The sequence below is a fragment of the Emys orbicularis genome, chromosome 1 (assembly GCF_028017835.1).
Source record: "Emys orbicularis isolate rEmyOrb1 chromosome 1, rEmyOrb1.hap1, whole genome shotgun sequence".
Classification (NCBI taxonomy): Eukaryota; Metazoa; Chordata; order Testudines; family Emydidae; genus Emys; species Emys orbicularis.
In genome coordinates this window covers 204,773,155-204,787,553 of record NC_088683.1, presented here as the reverse complement: position 1 = coordinate 204,787,553, position 14,399 = coordinate 204,773,155, and the positions used below count along the sequence as shown (strand labels likewise).

General features: G+C 41.4%; 1 protein-coding gene across 1 annotated transcript in view; it reads right to left on the bottom strand.

The window, feature by feature from the left end:
• The window catches only part of TTC3 (tetratricopeptide repeat domain 3), a 166,588-nt gene that overhangs the window by 98,583 nt on the left and 53,606 nt on the right, over positions 1–14,399 (bottom strand). Inside the window, exons 8-12 of the mRNA XM_065414830.1 lie at positions 8,390–8,475; positions 7,993–8,087; positions 3,497–3,559; positions 963–1,017; positions 60–222 (exon numbers count right to left, since the gene is read on the bottom strand). Coding sequence (XP_065270902.1) covers positions 60–222; positions 963–1,017; positions 3,497–3,559; positions 7,993–8,087; positions 8,390–8,475 — 462 coding nt within the window. The remainder of the gene's footprint in view (positions 1–59; positions 223–962; positions 1,018–3,496; positions 3,560–7,992; positions 8,088–8,389; positions 8,476–14,399) is intronic.

The window sequence follows — 14,399 nt, the reverse complement described above, 5'->3', positions numbered from 1 at the left end:
GTTGCAGTTTAAGGTACTTTGTTGTATTCAGAAAGTATCTTGAAGACAGAAAAAGCTACCTTTAATTTCTTCCATTTCCTTCCTTAACTTTGTGTTTTGCAGAATAAGATCCTTAACTCGCTCAGGAATATTCTTGCAGAGTTCCTGGGCTCTCTCATTAGCTTCCAGGGCCCATTCATGTTCTCCCAGCATTGAGAGAGCCTCACAGAAGCGATAATGACCCTAACGTGAATATCAATTTAAAATTTTTAATAAAGTGATGATTCTTTCAAAAAAGAAAAATACTAATCTATATCCAAAAAGAGTGTCTTAGTAGACTGAACAAGTTAAAGTTTTTATATACTCAGTAACATACAAGTTACTGTCTGTTCTAGCCAACTGTTGAATGGCCAGTGTTACATAAGATTTGCCGCATCAAAACAGACTAATGACCCATCAAGTCTAGTATCCCATCTCTGGCTTCAGAGAAAAGTGAAGATGCCTTTCCCTAAACCCCAATACCACTTTTGCACTTGAACAATTGTGTAATTGTCCATATTTAAGTCTTTTTAGACTTAACTTTGGGAATGAGACTTTGTTCACTGTTCCGCATATTTTATTATAAAGTATTGTGCATATTATAATGCTATGTAGCAACATAATACGTGTTTTATTTATCACAAGTGTTTTTAATATGTACAATATATTCTCTACCCTCCAGCCTCATGCATACAAAAACACCACCCAATAATATTCTTAAAAACATATCTCAATCTAACTTTTAATCTTTTTTTTTTTTTTAAGTTTCGTCTGATCACTGAGCTGAGCTCCTGCCACTTCCATGAGAGCTAACTGGAGCGGAGAACAGTCTGCATCTAAAAGGATTGTGCCCTCATATCAGACACTGTGACCTTTTATTTAGACCACCTGACATATTTTTCTTTCTATTGTAAAGAGAGTTGCCAAATTTACATTAAACTAACCTTTGGCCAATTAGGCTTCAAAATAGCGGCCATTTTTCCATCAAAAAGAGCTCTCCTTTAAAAAAAAAAAAAAAAAAAAAAAAGGAAATATTTATTAGTATTGCAGTAATACCTAGAGTTCAGGGCCCCACTGTGCTGGATACTGTACAGACATAACAAAGAAAGAAGTCCTGCCCAAAAGAACTTTTAATTTAAGTGTAAGACTATAGACAACAGGTGTATATAACAAACTTACGGAGGGGGACTAAAAAGGAATAATAGGACAATATTGGTTAGCATAAGAAGCACAGCACACCAGCTGCCTAACCATCAGGTTTTTTGTAGCCATCAAGGCAGAGAGGAGTTGTAAGGAGGGATCTGAAAGTGGACAATAAGGTGGCCTTGTGGCAATCAAGACAGGTATCATTTGTGCATTAGACGCAGGGTTCAACATCTTGATACCATGCAAAAGGACGCTAAAGGTGAAAACAAGTATTTTGATACAGTGGAGAAGGGGTGAGACTATGGAGGGATGCAAAGAAGGGTTGATGTGGTCAAAACAAGCCATCGAAATTGATTGTTACATCAGCATTTTAAATGGCTATAAGTGGGGCAAGACAGGATTTGTTAACACCAGAAAGGAGGACGTTGCAGTGACTGAGATGCAAGATAAAAGACAACCTGGATGAGAGATTTAGCTGTGTGGATAGAAAGGAAAGGCAGGATTTGAGGATTTATGCAGGAAGTAGCAGCAAGATTTAGACATAGTTTGGATGTGAGGATCTAGACCAGGGGTTGGCAACCTTTCAGAAGTGGTGTGCCAAGTCTTCATTTCAGGTTTCAGAGTAGCAGCCGTGTTAGTCTGTATCCGCAAAAATAACAGGAGTACTTGTGGCACCTTAGAGACTAACAAATTTATTAGAGCATAAGCTTTCGTGGGCTACAACCCACTTCTTCACTCTGATTTAAGGTTTCGCGTGCCAGTAATACATTTTAATGTTTTTAGAAGGTCTCTTTCTATAAGTCTATAATATATAACTAAACTATTGTTGTATGTAAAGTAAATAAGGTTTTTAAAATGTGTAAGAAGCTTCATTTAAAATTAAATTAAAATGCAGAGCCCCCCGGACCAGTGGCCAGGACCCGGGCAGTGAGAGTGCCACTGAAAATCAGCTCGTGTGCCGCCTTTGGCACACATGTCATAGGTTGCCTAACCCTGATCTAGACAGAGGGATGAGTCAAAGATGACACCCAAATTATGGTCTTGAGTGAAAGGGAAATTGAGTCTATGGTGACTAAAAGCAGGAGAGAAGAAGGCCTGTATGGGGGAAAATCAAGACCTCTACTTTGGTGATGTTGAGCTTCACCTGACAACTACACATCCACAAAGAAATGCTAGAGACACAAGATGAGATTTTTAGCTTGGACAGGAGACAGATCAGGAGTGGAGAGGTAAATCTAAGTCATCAGTATAAAAACACTGAAGTCATATTTATGACTAGGAACACTTAGGAAGAAAAGGAGATGAGAAGGACAGAGCCGTTTGGGATTTCCACAGAAAGTCAGAGGGAAATGAAGAGGATTCTTAATAAAATGCTAAAGGAGTGGTTGGAGAGGACAGTCATGAAAGCAGAGGGAAAACAAAGTTTAATGAAGAGCATGGTTAACAATGTCAAAAGTTAAAGACAGTGATGAGAGAGTACTGGTTCTGAGTTTTTTTAGAGATTTTAGAGTTCATTAGAGATTTTGGCAAGAACCATTTCAGTGGAAGGAAAGCAAGCCTGACTGAAGAGGGTCTACAATGGCATAGGAGGAGAGGAACTCCAGACAGCTGGAGTAGATAATGCATTCAAGTAGTTTGGAAATGAAGGGGAGGAAGGGCAATAGCTAAAGCAGCAGGTAGGGTCACAGTGGGTTTTTGTTTTTTTAAGATGGGATAAACTAAAGCATGCGTGTGCTGCCAGGGAAGGGAGCATGATAAGAGTGAGTTTGAGCACCAGGGAAATGGAGGGGATCAGAGAGGGGGTAAGGTATATCAGGAGATGGGATGGGATCACTGGCACCGGTGGAAAGTTAGAGGAAAAGATCAGATAAACTTTAGTTTGTATTTGCTACAAATTATATCTATTCAAAATATACATGTTTTCTAAAGATGATGTTTACATCTTTCAAGTTCTCAATCGTATTCTCCTTGTGGAATTTCCTTTCAAATGAATGGAAATTCAACCACACAAGATAAAAACATTTGCTGGATGGCTCTGCTCAGACAAACAGCAATAAAATAGAAGGTTAAAGATGAAACTTAAATGTGAAGCCTAACGAAGAACCGGGATGACAACACAGCTCACACTTATTTTTTTTTACAGCTATTTTCAGTCTGCCTGAAAACAACCAGTTTTATCCTGTCTGCTTTATACTGTGCCATTATTACTTCAGGAAACCAAGTATTGTATCTTCAAGGGATTAAAATACTACTTTACCAAGTATACTGTCAATTCAGAGTTTGCAATTACAGGAAAATTCAGCATTTCAGATCCCAGAAATGATTTACTTACCAGTATTGTGTAGTGAGAAGAAAACAGAGAGCCCGGTTACCGTAAAGAAGATGGTTTTCAGGACTTAAAAAGAAATTATTAAAAAGGTATCAGTTAATAAAATATATTACTTCTGAACAGTATAAAATGACTAATATAAGGAAAACAGTTTTAATTTTTCACAATAAAATTCTCCAACAACTTCATTTCCTCAATATGTGCAAGTCTGTGACCCAATCCAGCAAATATTTACAAACATGCTTAATTTTACTAATCTGAATAGTCCCATTGATTTCAGATGTATAATCTCGGCCAAGGTACAGAACTCAGTCAATTCTGACAGTTCCTGCCCCCCCCCACCCCCCGTTAAAAACAGCTGAGAAAGATCTAAATACTCAGGGGAGGAAGGAATGGGGTATATCAGAAGCAAAGCATTAGTGAAGATAAATTGCAGCTCAGCTCCGTTGAACTTATTGAAGTGCAGTTCAAATCCTTTGAGAGGGTACATTTACCATGATTTTCTCTTAGCTCAACTTCACTTTTTCAGGCTGGAAAAGGTGCCTGAGGTGCAGAAAGGCCAGCTGTACTGTAATATATACCCCACTTTATTTGGTACGGAAATTAATGTTTGTAGGCGAATTTATTTTTGTTTCTGAACAATACACTAATACAACTACTCCATCAAGCCCTCTTGAATGAATTACTGTAGACTTCCTCTGTTCCTGGATCAATCCAATGCTATCCAGAGGAGTTGAAGCAAAAATCAGCACAACAGCAAAACAGATTTTTCATTTGTGACTTGTACTATTGCTTAGGACTTGGTTTAACATAGCAAACAAAGAAAACAAGAAGATATTTTATTCTATTTTGACTGTTGTTCTGGAGGTTCTCCCAGCTAGCCAGGAATCTTCTTGCAGCAGACTGACAGCTAACGAAATTTTCTGATTGAAAGAGGAAGACTAGCCTTGTGTTGTAGGCTCTACCACGATGCCTTCAGACACAAATACTTTTTTTTATTTACTACAGAAGTAGGGAGCATTCTATCACTGAAATATAGGAATGTCTAATCTGCAAGAATTATAAGGGGTAAAGTGAACACTGATGAGTGCTAGGCCATAGGGTTTTAGTGGTAGATGCTTAAATAACAATTTTCATAAAAATGTCACTTTTCAAATAACAAACATATCACTGCCCCTAACTACTGAGGAAATCAGAATACCAAAACGGTGGGAAAAGAAATTAGCTTCCTCACACTCATATAAAGGAAGCAATTTTCCAGCCTGTGGTTCTCAAGTTTGTTGTCTATGATTATGACTATAGTTCTCCACTCAGTTCTATGAGCAACTAGGGCTTCCACAAGCATCTACAACAATGTTGCATCTTTTTCATTGCTGGACACATGTGAAGAAGCTGCAGAAAACAAATGAGAACACCTTGAGCATGCAATACATAAACTATGTTTTAATTCTACATATCGCTGTCCTAACCATTTTACAAGCTGGCTTGTACTAAATAGTTTCTTCATCTCAGGTAGGTGTGAACTGGCACAATCTACAAAGGCTTCTCTCTAATATAGACAGGAGCCCAAAAGCACTGCTGCTATAGAAGTTGTTTTCAGTCCTCCTTCTGACATCTCACAGTGCAATGCCTCACACCTGAAACCCTGCTTTCAGCAACAGCATTGGGCACTATGGGAGGTGTTCTTTGCTGTCTCAGCATGTAACAATATGTGTATAGTTGTGTTTTATGAAGACATAGCAAAATGATTTGGGCAAGAATTTCCAAAGGGGCTTTAGGGAGTTAAGTGCCCAACTCCCACTTCAATTGTACTAGGCATATTAATTGAATATCTTCTAAACAGCATTTAATAGGTGTCTCTAGTAATCAAAGAAACCATTCCTGAAACCCAATGGGAATCAGGGACTCAGCTCCCTAGGGCCCCTTTGAGAATCCCAGTCCTTATTAAAATGAGCAAACAAAAATACAATTCCTGTGTGGAGGCCTTGGACTCTTGCAAGGACACATGATGCAATAAAAATGAAATGGTTTCTGGGACAGTTTATTTGATTAGCATAGCCATCTAAAGTAAAACAATATGCCCAGTGCAACTGAGTTTTCTGAATAATAACAGTAGCAACACCTGATTGCTTTGACTCTCAACAGCTTTAATTCTGGACAAAAGGTTAGTCCCCCTGTGTAAGAACAGGTTCTTCGAGATGTGTCCCCCTATGGATGCTCCACTTTACGTGAGTCTGCATCCCTGATCCAGTGATCCAGAGATTTTTGGTAGCAGTGCCGTTAGGGCCGCATATGCGCTCCCTCCATCTCGTACCACTCTTGGCAGCTATACAGCGCTGTGCAGCCAAACTGCCTTCAGTTCCTTCTCTACCGCAGAGTCCATGTAGAGAGAGGAGGAGGGTGGGTTGTGAAGCACCAATAGGTACACACATCTCGAAGAACCTCAATTACTGCACAGGGTGAGTAACCTCTTCTTCTTCGAGTAATGTCCCATATGGGTGCTCCACTTTCGGTTACTGTAGAGCAGTGCCCCTGGTTGCAAGAATGGGGCTTCGGAGTTGGATTCATGAGCAATGATAAGACAAATCAGTCCTAAGAGAGCATCTGATGATGAGTCCTGCACAATTGCATAGTGCTCTGTGAATGTGTGGGTGACACCCAGGTGGCTGCTTTACAAATGTCTGTGACTGGTACATTGTTCAGGAAGGCTAGAGAGGTGGAAATCGATCTTGTGGAGTGTGTTCGAGTTCCCGGGAAGCGAGGGGGGTTGCAAATCATGCTGACTATAGCAGAAGTGAATGCAACTGGAAATCCATTTTGAAAGCCTTTGTTTAGATATGGCTGAGCCCTTTGATCTTTAAGTAATAGAAAGGAACAATGCTGATGATTTTCTGAACAGTTTAGTTCTTTTGAGACAGAATGCTAGCGCTCTTCTAAAGTCTAGCATGTGGAGCAGGGCCTCCCTTTTATTGCATGTGGCTTGGGGAAGAATGATGGGAGGTATAGGCTAATTCAGGTGGAATGAGGAAGGTATTTTTGGTAAGAACTTTGGATGTGGTCATAACATAACTTTATCTTTAAAGAAAACTACATAGGGGGGGGGGGGTTACAGCATGAGAGCCCCTATTTCCTCCACTCTTCAAGTAGATGCAATGGCCACAAGAGGGTGGGGGAGGAAGGGACTGCAGGGTGATGTCCCACCTCTGTACAGCCAGTGGCCTGTGCTTTTGGAGCAGAATTTTTAATTTTTTGGTGCAGAATTCCCTCAAGAGAAAATAACAGATTCTTAGCGAAAAAAATATTTTTTTAACAGGAAAGAAAGAAAATGAGGGGAGAGGAGGATAGTTCAAACAAACAAACTCTACTCTCTCACTATAACAACAACAACACTAAAGAGTAACACTTTAGATATACTAAATAGGCTCTGCTAAGGGCTCCATCTCAGGCCAAAAGCAGTTGAGAAGGCACTGAAGGCGGTTTGGCCGCTTAGCGAAATATAGAGCCGCCAAAAGCGGCCCAAGACGGCGGAAGTGCATAAGTGGTCTGAATGAGCACTGCTACCAAAAATCTCCAATGACAGGCACAGGGACACAGACTCACCTAAAGTGGAGCACTCATACAGGAAGCTACTCAAAGAAGAAATCTACTTTACTAGTTGGCACACAATCTGAGGGGAGACATTAGAAAGGCATCAATCCTTCCAAATGCATGCCTACAATATGTGTCAGACCCAATACTCCCTAAGATAGGAATCTTTATGAAGTTCACAGTCTTTCCACAGACACAACTGAATTTGCCAAAAGCAGCACTTGCTTGTGATAGCACTAGTAACAATTTCAGCAAACCAGTGTTTTGTTGCTAGTTCATTTTATAAGGCATAGCATTATACACTAAATAAATACTGTACCATTTGCATGAACAATATTTGTTTTAGTTTTACTTTTATTGTTTCTCATTTGAAGTCATAACTAGAACAATTTCCACAACCACCCAAAGGATGACTTCAGGGGAGGAATAAGCAACACATATAGATGAAAGTGAGCATGTTCTCAACCCCTAAATATCCCACTGGTGCCAACACTGGGTCAGCCCCATTAGTGCCAGCAACATTGGGAGCCCTATCAGCTCCAGTAGTGGTTTTCAGTAGTGTATCTTGTTTTTCTGATGGGACCATGTTTAACACACAGCACTGAAAGTGGCTTCTGAAGCTGACGGGCCATTTACCCTACAGCTACCAACACTGTTAGAGCCGTTGTTGCTAAACTAGTATTAGTAATGATGGGCATTTTTTTTAAAACTTCACTAACACAGACACAGATAAAAAGTGTCTTTAGTACTAAGACAGGAAACAGAGATAATATGAATGTAGACAAAACTCTGTGGTAAGTCAGTTAGGCATCATCTGATTTTTAAATGAGTGGTCAACAAACCAAGACAAGTCAGAAAAAGATAAAAATGTAACAAACAAAGATGATCCAGTTAATTGACTTAGTTCTTACCAATATTCTATGGCTTTAGTGTATGAGCTTATAGCAATATCAAGGTTCTCTTTGGAAAACTCACAATTTCCTCTCTTTTTCATAAATTCACTTTTCTGTAAGATCAAGAAAAACAAATATGCAACCAATCAGAATTTAACCCAACTGTGATGCAAACTATAAAAGCATTTAACAATATGTATTTAAGTGTCTCGTCTGTCTGTATACCAAATGTTGAAATGTACTCATAACTAATTGATCTGGAGCAGTGTAATTATCTTAAAAGGCATGCAACTCCTAATAAGTGTTGGCATATGATCCTATGAGAGGAATACTTATCTTTGGCCAATAGCGTCCCTACAAGTTTCTGTAACTTTGACTTTTTTTTTTTTAAATCCACTTTAGTGTTTTGTCCTACCTTTATACAGTTTTCACAACTCTGAGCTTCAAACTCTTCAACTAAATTGCAGTCTTCCAATGCAACTTTAGTTATATAATGTTTATCTGTAGGCAGAAATTAGTACGGTAAGGCAAAAAAACAAAAGCCAAACAACAATAGGTTTAACTTCTTGCTTTTAACAATCATAGTATATTCTATAACTGGAAATAGGATGTGTCTAGTTTTGTTTTTCCCCTCAACAACAGAAATAAGCTAAAACAAAGTAATACATTTCAAACAGAATGTGGATTATTTTTGCTTCCACTATTGCACAAAAAATGTAAGTCCCAATTGAATTCAGCAAGGTACTTAAAATTACGAGCATAATGCCTAACTTCAAGCATGCGAGCAATCTCAATGAAGTCAGTAACACTATGCACATATTTGAAGCCAGCATGTACTTAAGTACCTTGCTGAATCAAGGACTAAATGATCCTCCCTTTGTACTAAAAGCCCAAATCCTGCCATCCTCAGCCTACACCTCAGTGCCATGGAGCCTTTTCCTACTACAATAGAACTTTTTTCTATCATAAGAGTTAAATTCTCATATATCTGAATAATTTATTCAGAATGTTCATGAAGCTGACACAGATATTATTCAACTCTAATCACAGTAATATAACAAACAGATATAAATGTTTTAACCATCACAGCCATGTAGTAGAATGAACAGCAGTTAAGAGTTTCATTATGACGACAAACTAACAATCTTTCATTCTACCACTGTTGTATGCCTTAAAATATCCACACAAAATGGGTGTAAAGTTACCTATTAAATCCGTTACCATTTCAAGACTTTGGGAACTAAGAAAAATATTAGCCAGATAATGAGTACCGGAGGGTACCCCCAAAGAGCTTACATTTAAAACCAAGTGGGCTAATACTTTAGAGCTAATTATTTACTAGTTTGGAATATTTTAAAATGAAAAAAATAAAGAGAGTTTATAAAAATATCTGACAGTTTCAGTATATGGGAATGTTGTCTTTTAATGGAGGCACCCATCCTACCCACATGACATCACAAGAGACAAAGCCTCCTGAGCAAGATGACTGCAAAATTTCTGATCCTATCCAATAGTCAGACTGTCTCCAAATGTTATGAAGTTGTTTTAACTTTGAAACTGACTTCTCACTAGTTTCTATGGGACCAAAATTATCACTGTCCTAATCTGCCTAAAGACACTGTCAAACTTGTGGACTCCTGTTTAATTTTTTTTTTAAAACTATACTTCAGATAATTTTTAGAAAGTGCTAAAGAATCACTTCTTTATAATTAGATATAAACTCTTATATTTGTTTTGTTTTTTGTTACACTGAAGTCTTCCATCAAATGTTAGACCAGCCTTGTTTTCTTTAATAGTTATTCTTGAAAAGGAAGCACCTGAGAGACTAACAAATTTATTTGAGCATAAGCTTTCGTGGGCTATAAACCCACTTCATCGGATGCATGCAGTGCAAAATACAGTAGGAAGATATATATACACACAGAGGACATGAAAAAATGGGTGTTGCCATACCAACTATAACGAGAGTAATCAGTTAAGGTGAGCTATTAATCAGCAGGAGAAAAAAAAATTTTGTACTGATAATCAGGATGGCCCATTTCCAATAGTTGACAAGAAGGTGTGAGTAACAATAGGGGGAAAAATTAGCATGGGGAAATTGGTTTTACTTTGTGTAATGACCCATCCACTCCCCGTCTTTAGTCAAGCCTAATTTAATGGTGTCCAGTTTGCAAATTAATTCCAATTCTGCAGTTTCTCATTGGATTCTGTTTCTGAAGTTGTTTTGTTGGAGTATTGCGACTTTGAGATCTGTAATCGAGTGACTAAGGAGGTTGAAGTGTTCTCCGACTGGTTTTTGAATGTTATAATTCTTGACGTCTGAGTTGTGTCCATTTATTCTTTTGCATAGAGACTGTCCGGTTTGGCCAATATTCTTTTTGCTGATACAGACTAACACGGCTACCACTCTGAAACTTGAAAAGGAAGGTAAGAGAAAATATGCTGGTTTATCATCTAAGAAAAAAAGTACCTCACGCCAAGTTGGATTCAGATTCGATTGTCACTGATGACGGAACACATCCCAATTATCAAAAGCTTATTTTTAATACATCAGGGGATATCATACCAATGGCAGCTGCAGCAAGAACGATGATAAACATTGGAGCAAAACTGGATATTTCAGAGGAAAGACTGCTAAACTGTTTTTCTAGACTTAGAATAGCTGACAAAACTGAAGAGTGGGTGACTTCACGGAAAAATTAAGTATACTGCATTTAGAAACTGTTTCACTTAGCTTATAATCAAGTTCTGTTTTTTCCTTTGTTATTTTCTAAGAGTTCTTCTGGCTCTTGTTAATTATTCCACAAATGAGGGTATGATATTTAAGATAGTCATTTTCACAGCAATTGATTGTATCACTGACTAAGAGTAGGATGTCAATGAGGGAATAAGCAGCAGGAATGGATAAAGTCAAGATAAGAATATGAATGAACAACATTAGAAAAGAAAGAAATACGTAAGTATGAGAGAATAATCCTTCTGAACTGAAAAAAATCGAATTTTCCCATGATGCCTCAACTGCTCCAAAGCTAAAGAAAAAAAAAACATATATAGGACTCAGACACACACACACACACACACACACACACACACACACCATATGACAAGGTATCTTCCCCCATTTTTTTTTTTTTTAAATGCTTATCACAGTCTGGGCAACTGCACCTGAATTGCTCCTCTATGATCCAGCAAGGGCACCCATTCTTAGGCCTGGTCTACACTAGGAGTTTATGTCGAATTTAGCACCGTTACATCGAATTAACTCTGCACCCGTCCACACCACGAAGCTATTTAGTTCGACATAGAGGTCTCTTTAATTCGACTTCTGTACTCCTCCCCAACGAGGGGAGTAGTGCTAAATTCGACATGGCCATGTCGCATTAGGCTAGGCGTGGATGGAAATCGACGGTAATAGCTCCGGGAGCTATCCCACAGTGCACCACTCTGTTGACGCTCTGGACAGCAGTCCGAGCTCGGATGCTCTGACCAGCCACACAGGAAAAGCCCCGGGAAAATTTGAATTCCTTTTCCTGTCTGGGCAGTTTGAATCTCATTTCCTGTTTGGACATCGTGGCGAGCTCAGCAGCACTGGCAACGATGCAGAGCTCTCCAGCAGAGATGGCCGTGCAATCCCAGAATAGAAAGAGGGCCCCAGCATGGACTGATCGGGAAGTCTTGGAGCTGATCGCTGTGTGGGGCGATGAGTCCGTGCTTTCCGAGCTGCGATCGAAAAGACGGAATGCAAAGATCTACGAGAAGATCTCTAAAGCCATGGCAGAGAGAGGATACAGCCGGGATGCAACGCAGTGCCGCGTGAAAATCAAGGAGCTGAGACAAGGCTACCAAAAAACCAAAGAGGCAAACGGACGCTCCGGATCCCAGCCCCACACATCCCGTTTCTACGAGGCACTGCATTCCATCCTAGGTGCGGCCGCCACCACTACCCCACCACTGACCGTGGACTCTGAGGATGGGATATTGTCGACGGCCGCTTCCTCGGACATGTTAGCGGACGGGGAAGATGAGGAAGGAGATGAGGAGGACGAGGCAGTCGACAGCGCTTACAACGCTGATTTCCCCAACAGCCAGGATCTCTTCATCACCCTTACAGAGATCCCCTACCAACCGTCCCCAGCCGTTAACCCGGACACAGAATCAGGGGAAGGATCAGCCGGTAAGTGTTTTAAACATGTAAACATTTATTTTTAACAGAACAGGAATATTAAGAATATTAACAATGGGTTGTGCATGATTACTTTGCCCTAGGCGCTTAACGTTTCAGTCCTTGGCAGTGCAACTACTGAAAAAAAATCTAACAATGTCCGGTTTAGCATGATTGTTCTGCCCTAGTTGCTCTACTGTTTAGTCCCTGCCAGTGCAGCTACAGTAAAATCCAGTCTATATGTCCGGGGATAGAGCTGAAATCCTCCAGGGACATTTCCACGAAGCTCTCCTGGAGGTAATTGGAAAGCCTTTGCATCAGGTTCCTGGGGAGAGCGGCCTTATTGGGTCCTCCGTAGTAGGAGACGTTTCTGCGCCAGGAGACAAGCAAGTACTCCGGGATCATTGCCTTGCAGAGCATGGCGGCATATGGCCCTGGTCTTTGCAGGCTTTCCCGAAGCATCCTTTCTTTCTCCGTCTCTGAAATCCTCATCAGAGTGATGTCGCTCATGGTGACCTGCTTTGAATTAGGTAGGGGAATGTTAGTATTGGGACTGCTTGCCTGTTCCTTTACAGAACTGTAACCGGCGGTTTACAGCCACGCGGTGGAGGCGGGAGAGGGGCAGCATACAGGGATCTTTCCCTGGGACAGCCGCGAGAGGGTGGGACAGGGGCAGAGTTCATGCTTGCCGGATTGCTGGCAGCAGGGACTGGCATTGCTTTCAACGTGAAAGGAGGCCAGTGCTATTATTAAAGTTTTAAGCAGCCACAAGTCTACGGCTTACCATGTCTGCCTGCTACACAAATTCCGGTGTCCTGCCCCGCTTCTCTGATCTGCACTGCAAGACCCCAGGCACTGAATGCAAAGGCCGAAAATTCGACCTTGTCTTGAGTGCACATGTGATAGGTGCTGTGCATGGTCTTGTTCACAGAGAAAGACTATGTTCTTTGTTCACAACTAAATTTATCTTTCTGAGGAATTCACTCCCTTTTTCCCATCCCACAGCTGCGACTGTCTCCCGACCTAGCCTGGCATCACACTCCCAGAGGCTAGCGCAGATGAGGCGTAGGAAGAAGAGGACACGGGAGGACATGTTCTCGGAACTTATGGGCTGCTCCCGAGCCCAGGCAGCCCAGCAGACCCAGTGGAGAGAGAACTTGTCCCAAATGCACCAATCACACATGGAACGGGAGGAGAGGTGGCGGCAGGAAGACCAGCAGGCAACTCAAACGCTGCTTGGACTAATGAGGGAGCAAACAGACACGCTCCGGCGCCTTGTGGATGTTCTGCAGGACCGGAGGCAGGAGGACAGAGCCCCGCTGCAGTCTCTCTCTAACCGCCCTCCCCCGCCACCAAGTCCCATACCCCCCTCACCCAAAGTCCCAAGAAGGAGGGGCGGCAGAGTCCGTGAAAACTCTCACTCCACCCCTGCAGACTGCTCAAGTACCAGAAGGCTCTCATTCCCCAAAATTTGATAAGTCCTTTCCTTCCCGCCTCACCCAAGCCCCCGTCCAAGTTTCATCCCCCAGTTTCATGTGTAGTTGCTAATAAAAAAGACGTTTCTGTTAATTACTGTTTCCATCATGTTCTTTTACAGGAGAGTCTGTCAGAAGGGGAGGAAGGGGGTTGGTAATTGGACAGGACAGTCACCTTTACCAGGGTACAGAGGCGGGGGCAGGTTCAGCAGCAGGGCACACACACATTGCAGTCACTAGTTACCCTGGTCAGTCTGGGAGGTGGTTTTCATGTTCTGTGTGTGTGGGGGGGGGTATGTGACTTTGTGGCGGGGGAGGGCGGTTAGAGATCTTATGCAGCCACGCAGCAGGGGATCTGTAACCGTCCTCCCCCTGCCACAAAGTCACATAGCCCCCCCACACAGAGTCCCGAACAGGAGGGGTGGCAGGCTCCGTTGAAACAACCAGTCCACCACTGTGGAGCCTGTCATTCCTGGAGTTTAGAAGCGTCCTTTGCATCACTACACTACACCCGCTCCCCACCACAGTCTGCGTCCCAGGTTCAACACTTTACCGCGAAAACAGTAATAAAGAAAACGGTGTTCATTAACAAAATTCAAGTGATTTTATTTTTAAACGTGTGTTGGAAGGGGGGGGGAACGGGGTATGTAACTGGAGAGGATAGTGAATATTTACTTGGTAAAGAAACGGGGTCAGGTTCAGCTTCTCTGTACACAAACTTAATAGTCACAGGTTACCCTGCTCACTCAGGAACCTAGCTTTCAAAGCCTCCCGGATGCACAGCGCGT